The 22,886-nt window shown below is 39.3% G+C and overlaps 1 protein-coding gene and 1 long non-coding RNA gene across 6 annotated transcripts in view; one reads left to right on the top strand and one right to left on the bottom strand.

Moving 5' to 3' along the window:
• Positions 1–17,628, top strand: part of AIF (Apoptosis inducing factor) — a 65,601-nt gene extending 47,973 nt beyond the window's left edge. For all 5 annotated transcript variants that reach the window (XM_071673612.1, XM_071673610.1, XM_071673611.1 and 2 more), the window contains 6 exons: positions 7–206; positions 2,678–2,818; positions 9,133–9,244; positions 10,490–10,674; positions 11,449–11,604; positions 16,470–17,628. In XM_071673612.1, coding sequence (XP_071529713.1) covers positions 7–206; positions 2,678–2,818; positions 9,133–9,244; positions 10,490–10,674; positions 11,449–11,604; positions 16,470–16,541 — 866 coding nt within the window. In that variant the 3' untranslated portion in view covers positions 16,542–17,628. The remainder of the gene's footprint in view (positions 1–6; positions 207–2,677; positions 2,819–9,132; positions 9,245–10,489; positions 10,675–11,448; positions 11,605–16,469) is intronic.
• On the bottom strand, positions 10,447–20,553 carry LOC139755382 (uncharacterized). Its single transcript, XR_011714086.1, has 2 exons — positions 20,420–20,553; positions 10,447–10,660 (listed from the first exon to the last, which is right to left on the bottom strand). It is a non-coding gene; the product is annotated as an uncharacterized lncRNA (long non-coding RNA).
• Between the last annotated feature and the right edge of the window lie 2,333 nt (positions 20,554–22,886).

The following is a 22,886-nucleotide window of genomic DNA, read 5'->3' as shown; positions in this document are numbered from 1 at the left end:
CAACAGCCAAAACGACCACTGGTTCGGTGACACAGGTCTACCCAGAGTCAGGCAATATGGGTAAGATCTTGCCTGAATATCTGTCTAAATGGACTTTGGATAAGGTCACGAGTGAAGGTGTAAGTGTGGTCACTAACTCCTATGTAAAAGGAGTCAAGACTACAGAAGAAGGAAAGTTAGTGCTAAACCTCAACACTGGCAAGGAGGTAAGTCTCTTCATTTTATTTGTTTATTTATTTTTTATGCACAGTATTTGTTTTCATATTCAGGAAAGTAGATTGTTGCACAAAAGATATTGTTCATCAGCAAAATATGCTTTTTCAAAAGTGGGATGGCTAGTGTGTTGTAAGCAGTAAGGGCTGGATTTCTTTGGTTGATGGTCATTTAACACTTGAACTGAAGAGTTCACTTGAAATGACACACCCAGTTCTAAGAAAAAAAGAAAAAAAAATTTCTCCACAGAATATCTATATCTGTGTTACTGAAGAAATGTGAAAAGAATGTAGGTTTATGTAAGAATATGGTGATTTTTTTTTTTTTTCTAGGAGTGATTTAATTCTGTATCTCGTAAACTCATATCCGTGCATAATTTTACATTTTTTTCCAGATGTGATTATGTACACTCTCCCAAAAAAGTATCGACCCCCTTGCCTAATCTAGAACTGGCCGACCGAGATTAAAACTTGACTTTGCTGCCACCCTGATGCACTTTTCAACTACATCAGGGTGGCAGTGAAGTCAAATTAAAATCTCTGTTGGCCAGATGTAGATTATTAGAAACTTTGGGCTGGGAGGATACTTTTTTGGAGAGTGTACATCCCGTACATATCATTTACATATCTGTTCATTGTTGCATGTATTGTTATATATAATAAGAAAATTTATGTATTTACTTACCATGTTCACACATAGAACAACAATATGTACATGAAAAAACCATATTTTCATTGTTTATCCATGGGGATAGGGAAGAAAGAATACTAACCGCTTATTCCTTGTATGCTGTAGAAGGCAACTAAAAGGGCCAGGAGCAGGGGGCTGGAAATCCTCTTCTCGTGTTTTATTTTCCCAAGGAGGAACTTAGAAGGGGGCCATGTGAGGTATTATCCCTCTGTAAGGCTCAGTCATCTGTTCTTGATGCTACCTCAGTAATGTGTGAAATGGCAAATATGTATGAAAAAATTTTTTTTTTAATTAAGCAGCCCCTGACTCCCCTAATCAGGAGCTTTTACAGCCCCAAGGCTGCATTGCATGCATTAATAAGGACAGGATGGACTTCTTTGAAGTGAAAAACCATCAAAGGTTTTCTGAGTCACCTTTTTTGAGGCTGTATCATTGGGAGTAATACCTCGTCCGAGAACTTTTTACTCCAAAGGAGTTTATATTTACCTACTACTGGAATTAGTTCAGCCTAGGGCTACAGGAGTCCTTTATGAAAGTCCTGGGTAACACCAGGACTCTTTCATAAAATTGTTCCTGGGATAATTATAAGTACATCCAGACCTCGTGTTATGGGGGATAACTGTATGCAGTTTTGCCAGTATGTGAGGAACCTATTTCTACTAGTCCCTCTTTTTATATGATCAAAACTTGCTACTATGTGGGTATGTGCTGTAGAAATTGTTCCAAAACTTTAGTGAAGGTTGGTGGATGGAGTAAGTGTAGTTCCTGAGTGGAGCACACCAAGATCCTGCCATAGGGCAGTCTCACAGTTATTGCTGTTTTGTGTGGATCTGTTGCTTGTTCAGTTTGGGTGTACATGCTAATGTGATTTTGCTGCAACCTGCTGTGTTTGTGTTTGTTAATATGGCATTCAAGCATCCAGAAACAACATCTACACTTAAACGAGCAGGTAAATGGGAGAGAACTCCTCTGACCCTAAAAGTGAAGCTAGAAAATGTATGATGCACTGATGCTGGTGAGAGAGCATCAGTGCTAGGGTGAATCTACACAGTCTACACAGTCTGCAACATAAAGAAGATTGCTGAGAAAATTCAAGGTACTTATAGGTATTCAGCTCCACTGTGTACCTTGGTAACCAAAGGAGTTAGAAATCCATTTATGGAGATGATGTTGAAAATGTTCTCATTATACATAAAGCATGAGACAAAGAAGAGAATCAGCCTGATCTAAAGCTCTGAAGATTTATGAGGGTTTATGCAAAGAAAACAATGTAGCAAGTAAAGGATGGCTAGATAGGTTGTTTGATGTCAGAAGCTGCAAAACATGAAAGTAGCAGGAGAATCTGCCTGTGGTGATGATGAAGCACTTTTCCTTGCATATTTATTGGATGGCTCTGTGCAGTTTTTCTTTGTGCAAAGTTTTTGCAGAATACATCCCCTGCATAAAGCAAGGGATGGGTGTAAATAACTTTTTTATGCATGTTTGACATTTTGTGCATTAGTGAGGTAGCACCTGGAACAGGTGAATAAATAGACTCATTTGCTTACATTCACTGTCTAGTTGTCATATATGATATGCTGAAATTAGAACCCCACAGACCTTTATGTGGTATGATTCATTTCAGTTTTCTTTTACTCTCTCTCATCGTAGATGATGATGATTATAGTACATTTCCACCCATGCCATGTCATTTACCAAGAAATTAAATGGTGTTTTTAGGTTTTCATGTAAAAGATGGTTGTTATATTATCTGACATGTTTGCCTTTCCTCTAGATTGTGACAGACCATGTGGTTGTAGCAGTTGGTCTTGAACCAAATGTGGAATTAGCACATTCATCTGGACTTGAAGTGGATGACACACATGGAGGTTTCCGTGTTAATGCAGAATTAGAAGCACGATCCAATCTATGGGTGGTGAGTACAATGTTTTAAACATGAATCTGCAGGTACTATGGAATTTAATCAAGATAGTAGATTTAGTTTATGAGCATGGTATTTACTGCATATACAGAATTTTTGATATTATGATAATCATCAATAGGAAATGTTATATATATGCACGTATGCATGTGTACGTGTAGGAAGAGAGGAAAGTGATTGGTTCTCAGTGAATGTAGGTTTGCGGCAGGGGTGTGTGATGTCTCCATGGTTGTTTAATTTGTTTATGGATGGGGTTGTTAGGGAGGTAAATGCAAGAGTTTTGGAAAGAGGGACAAGTATGAAGTCTGTTGGGGATGAGAGAGCTTGGGAAGTGAGTCAGTTGTTGTTCGCTGATGATACAGCGCTGGTGGCTGATTCATGTGAGAAACTGCAGAAGCTGGTGACTGAGTTTGGTAAAGTGTGTGGAAGAAGAAAGTTAAGAGTAAATGTGAATAAGAGCAAGGTTATTAGGTACAGTAGGGTTGAGGGTCAAGTCAATTGGGAGGTGAGTTTGAATGGAGAAAAACTGGAGGAAGTGAAGTGTTTTAGATATCTGGGAGTGGATCTGGCAGCGGATGGAAACATGGAAGCGGAAGTGGATCATAGGGTGGGGGAGGGGGCGAAAATTCTGGGGGCCTTGAAGAATGTGTGGAAGTCGAGAACATTATCTCGGAAAGCAAAAATGGGTATGTTTGAAGGAATAGTGGTTCCAACAATGTTGTATGGTTGCGAGGCGTGGGCTATGGATAGAGTTGTGCGCAGGAGGGTGGATGTGCTGGAAATGAGATGTTTGAGGACAATGTGTGGTGTGAGGTGGTTTGATTGAGTGAGTAACGTAAGGGTAAAAGAGATGTGTGGAAATAAAAAGAGCGTGGTTGAGAGAGCAGAAGAGGGTGTTTTGAAGTAGTTTGGGCACATGGAGAGAATGAGTGAGGAAAGATTGACCAAGAGGATATATGTGTCGGAGGTGGAGGGAACGAGGAGAAGAGGGAGACCAAATTGGAAGTGGAAAGATGGAGTGAAAAAGATTTTGTGTGATCGGGGCCTGAACATGCAGGAGGGTGAAAGGAGGGCAAGGAATAGAGTGAATTGGAGCGATGTGGTATACCGGGGTTGACGTGCTGTCAGTGGATTGAATCAAGGCATGTGAAGCGTCTGGGGTAAACCATGGAAAGCTTTGTAGGTATGTATATTTGCGTGTGTGGACGTATGTATATACATGTGTATGGGGGGGGTTGGGCCATTTCTTTCGTCTGTTTCCTTGCGCTACCTTGCAAACACGGGAGACAGTGACAAAGTATAATAAAAATAAATTTAAATAATATATGAGATTTCATGATAAATCTGTACCAATAACTTTTTCCTCAAAATAAGCATTCCATAGATATATTATCAACCATTTGGAAGACTTGTGCTGAAGCTAACCCTACAAGTAATATTGCTCTAAAATGTATTGCCCTACATGTAATATTGCTGAAAAGATGTATTTCCTTACATGTAATATTTCTATAAAATGTATTGCCCTACCTATGATATTGCTCTAAAATGTAGTGTGTGACTTAATGCACAAGCATCTCTTTGGTCTTGGGTCCTTTTTACTTCTTGCAGACAGCAAGAAGATTAATAAGATACCAGGAAACAGAATGAATCATGTGTTCAGGTAACAAAAAGTCACCTTCAGGGTAAATGACCCAAACAACTTTCTGAACAGCAATACCCTTATGGAACACATACTTGATTTGTCACCACACCACAGGATTTGAAGAGGGTATCATTGACAGCATGCCTATGCATTCTGCTGTAGTATAATTTTCTTGGAATTGTGCCGTATTAGAAAAATTCAAAGTCCCATCAAAATAGGCATTACATATATCGTGGAATGAAAGAAAGTTTGAAACTGACTTGTATAACCCCACTCTGTAAAGGAGGAACCAGGAGCAACAATATCACACATCATTGAAATTTTCATGAGTCATAAACTGTGAGTCAACTTTCTTCATGGAATCAAACAGTCTACCTTAGCCAGGGTAACGTGGTATCAGGGTAGAAATATCATGCTTCTTTCTCAGTTGTTGAATCATTATAAGAGTATAGAGACACTGAGAACAAAATACTGATGTGATGACTTTGCCTGAGCTTTTGACAATTATGACCATAGTAGAAGAATGCATAAAATGGCAGTAACTGGAAAATAGGAAAAAGGTTATGCAACTTAGTATTTTCCCCCACAAGGGAGAGAAATGTCCCAGTAACCAAAAAGTGAATAAGATGTGCATATCTAGCACAGTTAGCCCAGCATAATACTTATGATAACATTATTAAAAGGTTATGATAACTTTGTTTTTGTCTTTGTTTCATTTAATGTGCATTTATTGGTAGATGATTGTTCTATAATGCTATATTCACCTTATAGTAAATCCATTACCAGCATCACACTTGCAGTGAGTTTATGGAAATGTGCACTACTGCAGGTGCATAACTGTTTATAATGATTCTATTTTTTTTACGGTTTCTGGTTGTTTATTTTTTAATTAACATGTTTGTAAATGACTACTCTGTAATATCATGTACATTAAGCTTTAGATGTTATACCAAAGTTTTTCCACTGCAATACCATCCAAACCTGCTGCCTTGCCGGCTTTCATGTTCCGCAAAGCTTTTACTACCTCTTCTCTGTTTACCAAATCATTTTCCCTAACCCTCTCACTTTGCACACCACCTCGACCAAATCACCCTATATCTGCTACTATATCATCAAACACATTCAACAAACCTTCAAAATACTCACTCCATCTCCTTCTCACATCACCACTACTTGTGTGGAAGTCGAGAACATTATCTCGGAAAGCAAAAATGGGTATGTTTGAAGGAATAGTGGTTCCAACAATGTTGTATGGTTGCGAGGCGTGGGCTATGGATAGAGTTGTGCGCAGGAGGATGGGTGTGCTGGAAATGAGATGTTTGAGGACAATGTGTGGTGTGAGGTGGTTTGATCGAGTAAGTAACGTAAGGGTAAGAGAGATGTGTGGAAATAAAAAGAGCGTGGTTGAGAGAGCAGAAGAGGGTGTTTTGAAATGGTTTGGGCACATGGAGAGAATGAATGAGGAAAGATTGACCAAGAGGATATATGTGTCGGAGGTGGAGGGAACGAGGAGAAGTGGGAGACCAAATTGGAGGTGGAAAGATGGAGTGAAAAAGATTTTGTGTGATCAGGGCCTGAACATGCAGGAGGGTGAAAGGAGGGCAAGGAATAGAGTGAATTGGATCGATGTGATATACCAGGGTTGACGTGCTGTCAGTGGATTGAATCAGGGCATGTGAAGCGTCTGGGGTAAACCATGGAAAGCTGTGTAGGTATGTATATTTGCGTGTGTGGACGTATGTATATACATGTATATGGGGGTGGGTTGGGCCATTTCTTTCGTCTGTTTCCTTGCGCTACCTCGCAAACACGGGAGACAGCGACAAAGCAAAAAAAAAAAAAAAAAAAAAGTTTTTATACTGTAATGATGATTTTGGATAAAGGCTCAATATTTGATGTTTGTAATATTATTATAGAGCAATCAAATACTTTTGAGGTGGTTTAGGTGTGAAAAAATTTTTTGGTGTACCCTGGAACCTTCAAACCCCTTTCAGTGAGAAATTTCTCTGCATGGATCAAGAAGCATTTCTTGTAGGCCCATCCTTGGGTTTGTTGGAGCACATGGTATAAAGAAGTTGGCCTCAACATCAGCCTTCTCCAGAAACGTTTTGCTGGAGGAAATTAAGGAAATGGGCCATTAGCACTCTTCTTCCATCTTCCTGAAACAGTACCTTAGCTTAAACATTAGGGGATCTACCCTGTATGTGGCTCTGGGTATTCTGTTTCCCAGAGTGTCTGATTCCAGTGTGCCTCCATTTTGTCATTGAAGGTATCTACTTTCTGTTTTTAGTCTAATTTGAAAGCTTTTGCTTTACCTTCTTTGATGTGAGTATGCTCATGTTTGTGGGACAGGGTGCAAAGGAAAGAAATGTAGGTTTAGAAAGTTGAAAAGCCCTTTTTTACTGAGGTGCTGTCCTACAAGCAAGTTTCCCATTTTTCTTGCCCCACCTGGCCTTCCCCTCCTTTCTCCTTTTTTCAAAAACTTGTCTCTATGCCTTTTATAACCACCTTAGTTTGCTGCTACAATCTGTGAATTGTGAGCTCTGATGGCTATGGGTAGGTGGGTTAGTGACTTTAACCTTGTGGCAGTTGCTGATTAGCTGGTGAACAAACCTGTTAATCAAGCATAGGGTAATAGTGATTAAAAGATCAACCAAAAAAGAGAAGTGTATGCAAGCTTTCTCACCAGTTTTGTTGAGGATGTGAGAAGATGGAGTGAGTATTTTGAAGGTTTGTTGAATGTGTTTGATGATAGAGTGGCAGATATAGAGTGTTTTGGTCGAGGTGGTGTGCAAAGTGAGAGGGTTAGGGAAAATGATTTGGTAAACAGAGAAGAGGTAGTGAAAGCTTTGCAGGAAGATGAAAGCCGGCAAGGCAGCAGGTTTGGATGGTATTGCAGTGGAATTTATTAAAAAAGGGGGTGACTGTATTGTTGACTGGTTGGTAAGGTTATTTAATGTATGTATGACTCATGGTGAGGTGCCTGAGGATTAGCGGAATGCGTGCATAGTGCCATTGTACAAAGGCAAAGGGGATAAGAGTGAGTGCTCAAATTACAGAGGTATAAGTTTGTTGAGTATTCCTGGTAAATTATATGGGAGGGTATTGATTGAGAGGGTGAAGGCATGTACAGAGCATCAGATTGGGGAAGAGCAGTGTGGTTTCAGAAGTGGTAGAGGATGTGTGGATCAGGTGTTTGCTTTGAAGAATGTATGTGAGAAATACTTAGAAAAGCAAATGGATTTGTATGTAGCATTTATGGATCTGGAGAAGGCATATGATAGAGTTGATAGAGATGCTCTGTGGAAGGTATTAAGAATATATGGTGTGGGAGGAAAGTTGTTAGAAGCAGTGAAAAGTTTTTATCGAGGATGTAAGGCATGTGTGCGTGTAGGAAGAGAGGAAAGTGATTGGTTCTCAGAGAATGTAGGTTTGCGGCAGGGGTGTGTGATGTCTCCATGGTTGTTTAATTTGTTTATGGATGGGGTTGTTAGGGAGGTAAATGCAAGAGTTTTGGAAAGAGGGGCAAGTATGAAGTCTGTTGGGGATGAGAGAGCTTGGGAAGTGAGTCAGTTGTTGTTCGCTGATGATACAGTGCTGGTGGCTGATTCATGTGAGAAACTGCAGAAGCTGGTGACTGAGTTTGGTAAAGTGTGTGGAAGAAGAAAGTTAAGAGTAAATGTGAATAAGAGCAAGGTTATTAGGTACAGTAGGGTTGAGGGTCAAGTCAATTGGGAGGTGAGTTTGAATGGAGAAAAACTGGAGGAAGTGAAGTGTTTTAGATATCTGGGAGTGGATCTGGCAGCGGATGGAACCATGGAAGCGGAAGTGGATCATAGGGTGGGGGAGGGGGCGAAAATTCTGGGGGCCTTGAAGAATGTGTGGAAGTCGAGAACATTATCTCGGAAAGCAAAAATGGGTATGTTTGAAGGAATAGTGGTTCCAACAATGTTGTATGGTTGCGAGGCGTGGGCTATGGATAGAGTTGTGTGCAGGAGGATGGATGTGCTGGAAATGAGATGTTTGAGGACAATGTGTGGTGTGAGGTGGTTTGATCGAGTGAGTAACGTAAGGGTAAGAGAGATGTGTGGAAATAAAAAGAGCGTGGTTGAGAGAGCAGAAGAGGGTGTTTTGAAGTGGTTTGGGCACATGGAGAGAATGAGTGAGGAAAGATTGACCAAGAGGATATATGTGTCGGAGGTGGAGGGAACGAGGAGAAGAGGGAGACCAAATTGGAGGTGGAAAGATGGAGTGAAAAAGATTTTGTGTGATCGGGGCCTGAACATGCAGGAGGGTGAAAGGAGGGCATGGAATAGAGTGAATTGGAGCGATATGGTATACCGGGGTTGACGTGCTGTCAGTGGATTGTATCAAGGCATGTGAAGCGTCTGGGGTAAACCATGGAAAGCTGTGTAGGTATGTATATTTGCGTGTGTGGACGTATGTATATACATGTGTATGGGGGGGGTTGGGCCATTTCTTTCGTCTGTTTCCTTGCGCTACCTTGCAAACGCGGGAGACAGCGACAAAGTATAATAAAAAAATAAATAAAAATAAGAATGATACTGATCTGATACTCCTCAAGGAATATTTTTCATTGTTTATGGGACACCACCTAAGAGAGGAGAGGTGTTTTAATCTTTAAACTTACATTTTTGGGTTACAGGCTGGAGATGCTGCCTGCTTCTATGACATCAAGCTTGGTCGTCGACGGGTTGAGCACCATGACCATGCCATTGTATCTGGAAGGCTAGCAGGCGAGAACATGACTGGTAGTGGTAAGTGGCTACATGTATTGTACATTTATGAGGAGCTATATCTTGTATTTAGTATTATCATGTTATGTAGATCATCATTTCTTCCTTTTTTTTTTTTTTGTCTTTATTTAAGAACAGTGTTAAGAAAATTAGCATCCTTGCTCCAGACATGTAGGCTCTCTTGGAGAACCCAAAAGTACCAAAACTTTAAATAAGGTGGCTTTTAAGAAGTTAATTAGTCCTACCTGAATTCATCTGTAAGATGAACATGGTCACTGATGTCAGCATTCCTACATTATTGTCTCCATTTCTTTGAACAGTCAGATGATATGTTCCCAGTTTGCTGAAAGTGGTGCAGTGCATTACACTGAGAATTTATTAGTGTAAAATCAGAGGTGTACTGCCTTATTAGCTTACTAGAATGTTTGTGTGTAAGTATGCTTTGTATGCATCAAATGGCTTTGTGCTGTCAGACCAAAAGTCTGTTCTCTTTCTCTCTCCCCATATTCCATAAGCAAACGTCCCCATCTTTATGTGTCATGATCTGGCTTTTTGAAATGCTTATGGAAAGATTTAGTAAATAGAAAGTTACACATTCATCTTGTATGTGGAGAGTCATAGGCCACCATCTCTTTAACCTTCTTTGTTATCATATAACTTTTTTAATCTGTATTATCAGCTTTCAGTTTCATTACTTAGGTCTTTCCATTCTTCCATTGCAGCACTTTGATACTAGAAAAAGTTATTTTTATATGATTTGTTGTTTGGTATTGTCTGTGATTGTTCTGTCTCGTCTTTATCAAAGAACCATTCACTGTCCGCATTGTCATACCATTTTTAGAAAGTTCAAGGATGTGATCAAGTATGTATGGAAATTGTCTTGCTGGTGGAAGTAAAATATATTGATTGACACCTGTGCATCCTGCTGTGCATGTGTAGATTGATGCCCGTAGCACTTGTAGGTTTAAGTTTTTCCTTAGTTTTGTTTAGATGTTAAGGTCTCTATAGTATAAGAATCAAGGATTACTGTATTTTAGTTTGAGAACTTTGTTAAGTCTTTGTCATACAATCTACATTTCACAGGAAAATGTTGGTCCTATATTGGTTTAATACACACACTACTGTCCTCATAATAGTGGTATAAATGATGTGCTCCTGAACATAAAGACTTGAATGATATATTTTACTTTATACTTCACCCATTAGTGAATTGAAAAGTATGGTAAATGAAATGCTTTATTTGATGCAGTACATTTTCCTTTACAGGTAAGCCATACTGGCATCAGTCCATGTTTTGGTCTGATTTAGGGCCTGAAGTTGGTTATGAGGCCATTGGCATTGTTGATTCATCATTACCCACAGTGGGTGTCTTTGCAAAAGCCACCAAGGAAGACACACCAAAGGCTGTTGTGGAGGCAACAGGTGAAGGCATGAGATCTGAAACAGAACAGGCAAGTCATGTCATGAATTGGAATTTTAGAAAATTTAATTAAACTCTGCTTATTATATATTATGTCAATAACGAATTGCTCACGTTATTATGTATTGATACTTTATTGTCTGTGTTTGGATGGGGATCTGAGAGTAATAAATGCGAGGGTATTAGTGTGAGGGGTAAGTCCATGGTAGGGAAGAATAGATGAATGACTTGGTGGTGTTTGTAAATGACATGGCTCTGATGGAGTGAAGGAGGCTTTAGGGTAGGGCATGGACATTCAGGAGGATAGCGTGTGCATGGAATAGAGTGAATTGGATAAGTGTGATAACTAAGGGGCACCATGTCGTCATTTGGCTTAACCAGGGCATATACAGCAGTCAAAGTAAACCATGGAATAGTTTGTGCAGCTAGACTATGGATGGTTGTTTTTCATTTGAGTCCATTAAACTTAACAGCTAGAGAGTGGATGTGTTTATATGAAGCCATTGTTTGTACATTCCTGATGATACCTTGCTAAGGCAGGAAATGCAGTTGTGTACAGAGAAGATAATAAAAACTTGTATTATTAAAGCCATTTAGAAAGTCAATATTTAATTAATTTTTACATAGTTTAAACATTTTCAGTCTTACCATGCTGTATTTAGGGTAGCTTTTTCATGGTATAGAGGAATTCTATTGTTTTATTGTTTCAGTGCCATACATCCATCTCATTCCCTTGGAAAATTCATGCTTATCATGATCTCATGGAATCACCTGAAGTTTCAGTTTTATATCTTTTCTTATTTAGGCTGCAGATACTAGTTCCTTGGTACACTCCAGTACTCCACATGTACCTGTCAAGGGTGAAGATTACGGAAAGGGTGTGATATTCTACCTCAGAGATAATATTGTGGTGGGCATTGTGCTGTGGAATGTCTTCAACCGGATGCCAATTGCTAGAAAGGTAAATTACTTCTTTTAATGATGTTTTGCAGTTTTAAGCTTAGTTTGTGTCTGTTAAGTGCTTTATTTTGATATACAGAAATTGACTGAACTGTTATCTCTATTGTCAAGTCATATAGTTCAACAGTCCTTAGGAAACCAAACTGCAATAACTAAATGACCTGCTTTTCAGCAGCAGACTTTTGAATTCAGTCAGTGAGGAAGTAAGGTGGCTTGTTTCAGCCAATACAGAATGTGCCATCTCAAACAGAAGTAGCTGGTCACTTCCTAAAGTTACATTGCTCCTTTTATGAGATGCTTGTGTGTGTTGCAGCCAATAAAGCCTGGACCTGTAGCACACACCTGATTACTGCTTCCCTTAGTTTCTGAGCATAGACCAGTTATGTGAGGTTTGACTACTGTGATACCTCCTTTCCCCACAAGGCAAACATGTGGAATTTTCCTTCCTCTTTTGTCTTTTGTTTTATAACCTTTCCACCTTTGAGAGTCTGCTACAAACACCGAAGGAGTTCAAAGTGATTTCTATATTGTATTTATCATGCTCTTCACTTTCCATTTCATTTAAGATGGTCTCAATTTAGGCATGTTTTTACCTGTGTCATGTAGCATACTTTAAAATGAAAAAAAGTCACCCTCCACTCCATCTCGATGGTTTCCAGCTCAACCATCTAGACCATGCTGGCTTCTCATACCTAATGAGAAGTGAGTCAGTAGCTGCAGTATTTCACATTACAAACTTTGTGATGAAAACATATTGAGTTCCAGAGAATATCTTGCAAATTTACTATGAAAGTAGGGGACCGTCACAACTTTTGATATAGTTATCAAACATGACTGATTTGTCCTGCCTGCTTCTCAGTTGAAAATACTAAAGCACGTGTTTTTTATCTCTAGCTTATCAAGATAGTTAAGAATTATGTTCCTACCATTTCTTTATTATTATTGTTATTTATTTTATTCATTTTGCTTTGTCGCTGTCTCCCGCATTTGCGAGGTAGCGCAAGGAAACAGACGAAAGAAATGGCCCAACCCACCCCCATACACAATGTATACACACACACGTCCACACACGCAAATATACATACCTATACATCTCAATGTACACATATATATACATACACAGACACATACATATATACCCATGCACACAATTCACACTGTCTGCCCCCATTCACTCCCATCGCCACCTCGCCACACATGGAATACCTCCCCCTCTCCCCCTCATGTGTGCGAGGTAGCACTAGGAAAAGACAACAAAGGCCCCATTTGTTCACACTCAGTCTCTAGCTGCCACGCAATAATGCCTGAAACCACAGCTCCCTTTCCACATCCAGGCCCCACACAACTTTCCATGGTATACCCCAGACGCTTCACATGCCCTGATTCAATCCACTGACAGCACGTCAACCCCGGTATACCACATCGATCCAATTCACTCTATTCCTTGCCCTCCTTTCACCCTCCTGCATGTTCAGGCCCCGATCACACAAAGTCTTTTTCACTCCATCTTTCCACCTCCAATTTGGTCTCCCACTTCTATTCATTCCCTCCACCTCCGACACATATATCCTCTTGGTCAATCTTTCCTCACTCATTCTCTCCATGTGCCCAAACCATTTCAAAACACCCTCTTCTGCTTCTCAACCACGCCACGCTCTTTTTATTTCCACACATCTCTCTTACCCTTACATTACTTACTCGATCAAACCACCTCACACCACACATTGTCCTCAAACATCTCATTTCCAGCACATCCATCCTCCTGCGCACAACTCTATCCATAGCCCACGCCTTGCAACCATACAACATTGTTGGAACCACTATTCCTTCAAACATACCCATTTTTGCTTTCCGAGATAATGTTCTCGACTTCCACACATTCTTCAAGGGTCCCAGGATTTTCGCCCCCTCCCCCACCCTATGATTCACTTCTGCTTCCATGGTTCCATCCGCTGCCAGATCCACTCCCAGATATCTATTATTATTATTATTTATATATTATTTATTCCTGGGGATAGGAGAGAAAGAAAACTTTTCACGTATTCCCTGCGTATCGTAGAAGGCACTAAAAGGGGAGGGAGCGGGGAGCTGGAAATCCTCCCCTGTCTGTTTTAATTTCCAAAAGAAGAAACTGAGAAGGGGGCCAAGTGAGGATATTTCCTCTAAGGCTCAGTCCTCTGTTCTTAACGCTACATTGCTGATGCGGGAAGTGGTGAATATGTATGAAAAAAAATTATTGTTATTATTAGTAGTAGTAGCAGCAGTAGTAATATTTGTATCATTATATGTTTGCCATTTCCCAAACGGGCTCGTACAGCTTTAAGGCTATGCTACTTGCAATAGCAGGGAAGTGATAGACCTTTTGGAGTGAGTAGCTCCTTTTGGGAGACTGTACTCTCTTATGTTAACAGATGGTGATACAACCATTCTGAAGATGAATTTTCACTCATGGCATAAACACATGTAGGCAGAGTCCATTAATGCTTACAATTTCTTCAGCAGTTTTAGCATTTATGATGCCCTTCTGTCTTTTCATATTAACTGAGGCTGTACTGAAGTCATATGACTCTTCAGTTCCTTATGATAGAACCTTTCTTTTAAATTTATATTTTGTTCATTACTTTTAGAATGATTTCTTACTTGTATCAGTGAATATTTTGTGCTTATCATCACTCTATTTTTCTCTTTTTGGCATGTATGGTGCATTGTTCTGTTTTTTTATGTTAAGTGATATAAGTAGTGTCAGTGTTTGGTTATTTATTTATCATTTGCATCACAGTTTTTTTTCTTACACACTCATTTCATGCACTATGGGTGTTTTCTGTTTAGTGCTGGTTATATCGTATATTCGTTCCTCCTTTTTTACAGTGTTACCTTTTATTTTCAAGTGAATGAATAGATGCATGGAGAAGGCTGAGAAGTCTGCAGATGAAAGATTAAGAAATACAATATGCGTATGGAATGTATTAAATCACCTGTCTTATTATTACTCCATCTATTATGTTCTTTTAACTCCTTTACTCAGCCTTATTACTCTAGAAGAGTATTGTACTTGTAAATTTTTTGGCTAGAGGATATGCCTGTGAGTACAGGTATGCTTGAATTATAAAGAAATAAGTTTATATGAGATTTTGAAAAGATTATGGAGAAAGTTCAACAATGAAGCCTTTACAATTGTTTTTTATTGGCATGTATTTTAATTGGTTTTATTAATCACTTGGAAAGCTTTGTCCTCAAATATGTTTTCTATCTGTTGTTTGAAAACATAACCTTAGTTTATGACATTGTATCTGTGGGAATATCTATTTTGATTGAAGTAGTATTTTCTAGAAATGCATCCCAAATGTTAATCAAGGACTCCTTGAATTAGTTTACCAATTACTTGTAAGATGCACCATGCTTTTGGTTGGCTAAACAGCAGTAGCCTAAGCCCTCAGGTCTAGTGTAGCCTACAGTAGTCTAGATTCCTTCTTCTTGGGTGCAGTAAGGAGAAAAACCACCCATATTCTCCATTTTCCAGTTGAGTTAACAAAGAAATTTTATCACACTCGTGTGTTAATTGTCGTGCCAAATTCTCCCTTTATCTCACAAAGTGTTTGTTACATTACTTCAGCAGATTGCAGTTGCCATACCAGAGACTGTTTCTGTTAAATCCACCCCTAAAATCTGCCCAAAGTAGCCAAGTGTCTTTTTTTTTATTTCCCTTTTCAAACAGTTGAATGAAATTTAATATGAAATATGATATCCCAAGGTAATGTAAGAAAAGTATCTTATGTTATCAAACTTGTATTTATGATATTGTAATTTCCACTGAAACACTAGTTTGTGTTCACTAGATTTGAAACAAAAGCCAAACCTAAATTTTTAGTTTTACTTACTAATTTCTAGATTCCCAAACATAAGTATCAAGTTATCCTCCTCTTTATTAGTTTCATGATGTGTAATGCAAATAATTGTACCCAAAAAATGTGAGAATAAAAAAAAAAGAAATGCAGAATGCCAATGAGTTCCTTTTTGAATGGTTTGAAGGGTAGATTGACAGGAACACATTTTTTTGACCTGGCAGTGGTTAGTATTATGTCTGTTCTTTTAATGTTGTCCCACTTCTAAATGGATTCAAAACTGGTGGTATTTCTTATCTCAAATAGGCTTATTCATAAGATATATGAAAAATTAAGGATTTGGGGGCAAAAAGTTGGTGGTCGACTTATACATGCCATAGACTGTTGTTCACATACATAAGGTCTTGAAAAATTGCAAAATCTATTCAGTGTGACTGCACAGAGGCCGAACAATGGGGTTTGTAGTGTTCTGTGCTGGCCTCTGTCCTCACTTCCACCGAAATCACTCACTGCCTTACTTTTTCTGTGCCGCCCACTTTATCTTCCTAACTTTTTTCATCTGTTGAAACAGTGTGATTGGTGTTCTTTGGTATCATTTAGGTCACCCAACATTCTACACATTTTCAGTAGGATCAGTGTACGCACAACCTGATAGGTCAACGGATGTGCATCTACCATAACAGTTGTGGGAGAAATGAAAAGGACAGAATCTTTTGTCACTCCTCCCATATGACAGAAGAGAAAATAGAATTTTTTATGATTCTAGTGTTACCATAAGTTAGATAGAAATTTAAACATAGATGAAAAAAGTTGAAAAATCATATGATGAGTACTGTTGAACCTCTGAAGACACTGCTAGTGTTGCCCTCTGCCAGTGGCCTGCAAAGGGTGAGGCACAAATGGCTGAGAAGCAGCACTGGAGTTCACCAGATATGGAGACTTCTTTTGCTGTGGCCATCCCCTTGAGGGAGTTCTTGATATACTTCTCATGATATATTAACCATTCATTTGTACATTTTTTCAGATCATCAGGGATGGAAAGAGTTATGATGACCTGAGTGAAGTTGCCAAACTCTTTAGTCTACATTCAGAATAGGAAAACTACAAAATGATTCTTTTATTCCAATTGTTTTTAAACACTTGCCTAATCATGTAGTTTTTACATGAGATACATGTTAGTAGTTTACAAATTAAATGTAAACTTTAAGAATGGGCATTTTTAATGCCCCACAAGTGTGCAAATGCAGGACTATTATTCTTATGGATGTGTGCTTATGGAAAATGTTCTCAGAAGTTTAAGGATTTGATGAACGTTAGCCAAACTTTAGGTTACTTCATAATTCGAAGGGCGATCTTTGATCCATACTTAATATCTTAATATTAGTTTTACCAGAGCTGTGAAGAAAAATCAGTAATATTTTTTCCTTCAGATGGGATGAGTACAAAAATTTTAAATTTGGCAGTAACAATTAGAATACAATATGAAAATAGTCACATTCTGATGGTTTTCATACATATTACTAGTGGAGGTGTAGTTGAATAAACACAACTTACGTTACCAAAGAAAATCATACTTAAAATTAAATCTTTATAGAGAACAATATGAGCAGCAATTGTAATTTTGTTCTTTACTTACAGAATGGTTTCATTGTCACTGACAGTTGAAGCATATTTTTCCTTTAAATTTTTCAAATGTTGCTCAGAATTTTCTTGCTCCTCCATCATTCCTTTATAGGCTCATAAGGTGCTTTAAGGGTCCGTGTTACCATGGACCATAGGATGAAAATGTCAGGAAAGAGCTTAGATGGTTGAAAAATGAAGTGCCCATGCCTGTAATTTTTGATTATCTTCTAGTGCTTTTAATGAAAGAATGGAATTTTTGTTGGAATTTAGAAAATGCACTTTGAGTATTGACTTCACGTTTAAAGTGCTCATGTCAATAAGATTAAAGATGACATCTTTCGTTTTTGCATTATTGATATACACCTTTTGGACTGACCCATATAAATATAGAAATATGGATGAATACATCTCATAAAAGTACCTAGAGTTTGTGTCAGAAGTTTGTAAAATTGCACACATGGGAGTTCTGTATATATTATATGCTGTATAGAATGGACCATACACAGCTTTGTACATAGTATAAGTGGCAGTAAATAAATGTTATAGAATATTTTGATAAATTTTTGTTTTATTTAAACCAGGTGCATCGTTGTTGGTTGAAGGACATGTAAATTCTTGTTTCGTATTAATTTTGATCAAAATATTTTATTCCTCTTGCTTGAAGATGAAACATATCTGTTAATCACATACTTTCATATGTATTGCTTCACTGTAAGAACAGAAAGGCATGAGGTTCTGATCTTTGAGCTCAAATCTTTTGATTTTCTTTGCTGACACCCTTTTATCTCTAGTTTCCTGTACATTAAGAAATTACCTACTAAGATGCCTGACCTGCAACAAAACTCAGAGTAAAACATGATAATTTAGTTATGAATACAGCCATTCACCAATAAAAACCAATAGAAGAATAAACTATATAATAAACCTGTTGTATGATGATATCAGTATAATAGACAAACTGATTCTTTTCTTCAACTAAACATAAATAATCTGATATTTTCCATATCAGAAAAACTGGAAGAAGTAAAGTGTTTTAGATATCTGGGAGTGGATCTGCCAGCGGATGGAACCATGGAAGCGGAAGTGAATCATAGGGTGGGGGAGGGGGCGAAAATCCTGGGAGCCTTGAAGAATGTGTGGAAGTCGAGAACATTATCTCGGAAAGCAAAAATGGGTATGTTTGAAGGAATAGTGGTTCCAACAATGTTGTATGGTTGCGAGGCGTGGGCTATGGATAGAGTTGTGCGCAGGAGGGTGGATGTGCTGGAAATGAGATGTTTGAGGACAATGTGTGGTGTGAGGTGGTTTGATTGAGTAAGTAATGTAAGGGTAAGAGAGATGTGTGGAAATAAAAAGAGCGTGGTTGAGAGAGCAGAAGAGGGTGTTTTGAAATGGTTTGGGCACATGGAGAGAATGAGTGAGGAAAGATTGACGAAGAGGATATATGTGTCGGAGGTGGAGGGAATGAGAAGTGGGAGACCAAATTGGAGGTGGAAAGATGGAGTGAAAAAGATTTTGAGTGATCGGGGCCTGAACATGCAGGAGGGTGAAAGGCGGGCAAGGAATAGAGAGACTTGGATCGATGTGGTATGCCGGGGTTGACGTACTGTCAGTGGATTGAATCAGGGCATGTGAAGCATCTGGGGTAAACCATGGAAAGTTGTGTGGGGCCTGGATGTGGAAAGGGAGCTGTGGTTTCAGGCATTATTGCATGACAGCTAGAGACTGAGTGAGAACGAATGGGGCCTTTGTTGTCTTTTCCTAGCGCAACCTTGCACACATGAGGGGGGGAGGGGGATGGTATTCCATGTGTGGCGAGGTGGCGATGGGAATGCATAAAGGCAGACAGTGTGAATTATGTGCATGGGTATATATGTATGTGTCTGTGTGTGTATATATATGTGTACATTGAGATGTATAGGTATGTATATTTGTGTGAGTGGACGTGTATGTATATACATGTGTATGGGGGTGGGTTGGGCCATTTCTTTCGTCTGTTTCCTTGCGCTACCTCGCAAACGTGGGAGACAGCGACAAAGCAAAATAAATAAATAAATAATTTTCCATATATGGTTCTTTTATTCATGTTTCCCAAATTTCATGTTTTTTGTGCCCCCTTTTATTTTGCAGGGGAAGAATACATTTATATATATTTTTTCAAAACAAATGCAATTTTAGCTTTGCTTTTTTAATTTGCTAAAGTGTAGACTAATTATTTAAGAGTCAGGAGTGTCTGAGTATAGAATCAAAAATGATCGCACGCCTAATGACTCTAATAGGTCGCTGACTATAAAATTCACCAGACCAACCAGTCAATCTTGACCGTCATGAGACACATGCAGTTTGCATATTTGACCTTAGAACTATCCTGGAGCATCTGAGTATGGTGTTCTGGGTTTTTCGACTTGCACAATTTTAATGATGGCCTTTATGCTTTCCTTACTGATCAAGTATTATTCAGCATATTTTTTAAGTATATATGTTGATGTTTTGAACTATATGCCAAAGCATCTGGTAAATTTAAAAGTTGTGTGTCCATTTCACTTGTCAATAGTTAACAGTATGGAGCTGACATGTCATGTCAACTTTTCTATGGGAATGAAGCACCACTTTGCGTCATAGTTGAACTCTCAGAGTCGTAGCCAGCCAGTGTTCTTCAGCATGAAAGAATACCTATGAAGTGAATTCCAACTTCGTGTGCTAGGTAAAATAGCCATTAGATGAACCCATAGGGCCTATGTATCCCTCGGAGACTTTTTTGGAACTCCTTCCATACTAGTCCAATTGACTGACTGTCAACGTGTTCTGGCTTACCAATACATGCAGCTCTCATTTCATTTAAGTGTGGCCCGTCCTGTGTAAAACATATCAACGGATATGTTAAAATGCCACAAATCTACGAATTCACCTTCCCCCTTAGAAACAGGTTCACTAACCTGTAATTAAGACTGAATGCTGAGCGTGGGAAGTACTGAAGTAATGGTATTAGTCGCACAGAAATATCGAATACGCTGGCAATATTTCTATAGTAGCTGGTACGATCTCCTTCAGTACCAACATGACAAATAACAAGCATTCTTCTCGTCAGACCGCCTCCGCCTCTATCATTCACTCTAAACTGTACCAATTTTCATTGAATACTTTAGTTCTTCCGGAAAAAGAGAAATGTCAGTCTTATTATACTCATTCTTACACCGATCTCACGCAAGCTTCGGCTTACCTCCCTCTTATCAAGATGGGTAAAGTCATAGAAAGAACTGTGAACCGATTATATACGAAGTTCAAGGAAACAGAATCCTAACCTGTATAGCTTATTACCTGAGAGCAGCATTCAAAAATTGAAAAAAGTACCTAGAAAAACTGGCGTTGACACTTTCCCACACTACTCCTCAGATATCATGAAGGTCTGGCCCGGCATCAAGCTTTCGCTCACGAACCAGGCGAACCGACGCGGCCGCCATATTGCATCAGGCTTATCGCCGGTATTTTTTAATGCACGTTTTTGTGGTATTATTCCACCGATTGCAGTGTTGAGGTGAAGCTATTACGATTACTGATTTTATCTTTCGTATGAGATTGTATTCAATACACTTATAACATTTGTAGTCACAAAATCATCGGGCATATCTATGGCGGTAGCTGACAGCCGGAATTAGAGGAGTGACCTCCACCTTGTACCAAACATTGAAAGTGATGGATCCTCGCTGTATCATATTTACCTCAATATCTTATGTGCTTGAAGACTTCCGGAGGTTCGTGCTTTTGGACAGACGCGGCAGCCGCAGGAGCTTGGTTGTTTGGGATTTATGCCTATCAACTACTAGGGTTATTAAGGCCGTCAACGTAAGCTACATCCACCAACCTCCTTTCGTGTGTTTAAGGATAATTTTAAGACCATATGTACTCTATGCATGTGACCCATGGACCTTGGTGAATTCTCCCGGAGGGTAGTGAATTGTTTAGAGTTAGGAGACCTTTTAAAGCATCTTACAATAGAGTCGTGATTTGTAAATTGTATGTGGGAGGCGGAGCAAAACAGCAGAAAGTTATATTCCATGTAATGTGGCTCTGTTGGTGAACATGAAAACTTTGGAAGAAATTGAAGCATCGTGTTAATAACACACACACACCCACCCACCCACCCACCCACCCACACACCCACACACAAATACTTGGTTAATGCAGAAATCATATATAAGAAGTATGATAGACATTTTTCGAGAGATGGGGTCCGACTGGAATTAAACTCATTCCATACAGTACAAATAGGTAACATAACAAATGCAGTAATGCACACACGTCCCTTCGTGGTGTAGAGGTTAGCGTTACTGACCAAGGGCCAGCACGGGCCCGCATGGGGTCTGAATCGAATCCTGGGCACAAAGTGAGCTCACACCCAACCCAGATGTTCATCCTTTCTAGGGGCTGATAGATAAATGGGTGCCTGGATTAGGCTGGAGTGTGAGTGCTAGAACACATTGGAGTACTGACATTATATACACAAGCGACGGAGCAACGAGAGTGTAAAGCTCTCATCCTGTAACACTCAAATACTGATCACATACACACACACACACACACTTCATACCTTACAAATGGGTTATAAAGAAACGTGCTTTCTTAGTGCAATAGTTAACGCTGTAACCATCAATCTAACAAGGCTCGGGTTCGAACCTCGGAAAGGTTGTCGGCTCACAACTAATCCAGCTGTTAATCTTACCTTTTAGGGCCAGTTGAGATTGGGCATTGACATATATATATATATATATATATATATATATATATATATATATATATAGAGAGAGAGAGAGAGAGAGAGAGAGAGAGAGATAGATAGATATATGGTCACAAGAAAATTAATTATGACACCTACACACCCAGAGTTATGAGTAGGCTTTATAATTTTGTGTGTGGCTTCCATGGCAGTGGAGAACATGGGTATGTCCAGCATGTTAATGTTATTACAGGGTTGAATTGTGTTGATTTGGAACTGAACAGCAAGAAGCAAAATAAGGGGTCGATTGCCCCCTTAAATCCCCACCACCCCTCCCTGACCACACAGATACCCCTTAGTGTCAGGTGCATCGTCTTGTATGCTTGTGCTCACCTGTTTAGATTTCCCTGTTCGTCATAGGAGCGGCCCACTCTCCTGGGAGGAGGTAGCTTGTGGAATAGGCAGGGGTTCGCTGACCTGGATCTTACGAAGGTTATCGGTGACCAATTGTGCGTTCTCAAAGACAACAGGTGACAGTCTCGGTTTGAGTTTGACTATTTGTAGCTGTTATCCTGGTGAATTGTTTTCTGCGCCCAAAAAAGTTACATATAAATTCTCGTAGAAATTAAACGAAGATAGATTTGCCCTTGGGTATATAGCCAGCACGTACCGGCAGCGTCTTGAGATGAGCGAGCCTTCAGGTTGCAGATGAGCGTGTTCACGGCCAGAAATACGCCTATGCACAGTAAGACGTGGCAACCTCCTGTATCAAGTTTGCTAAAACGTTGTCCCTGGTTGACCAAGACTTGGGTCAAGGTACATAAAGTGAGCTAGGCTTGCGTTTGAAACGTGATGACCAACACAAAGACAAGATGTTACTGAAATTGTACATTTTTTTTAACAAATGATTTCTCTGTGTTTGGCAGTTCCAAAAGGTCTCTTCTCCGTTAATGCCAGACTAAGTTTCGTTATGTTTTACACCGTTATGATTGTTTACCATGCTGGGGCGCAATGTGTACGCTGCCCAATAATTATGTATAGCATACAGTCAAGGTGACTTGCAAGCTCGTCTGAGCCTGGTGTCCCAAATTTGATATTCAGTAC

This window comes from Panulirus ornatus, chromosome 19, assembly GCF_036320965.1.
Source record: "Panulirus ornatus isolate Po-2019 chromosome 19, ASM3632096v1, whole genome shotgun sequence".
NCBI classification, from domain to species: Eukaryota; Metazoa; Arthropoda; class Malacostraca; order Decapoda; family Palinuridae; genus Panulirus; species Panulirus ornatus.
Note: the sequence above shows the minus strand (reverse complement) of the source record. Positions and strands in the feature narration are given on the sequence as shown.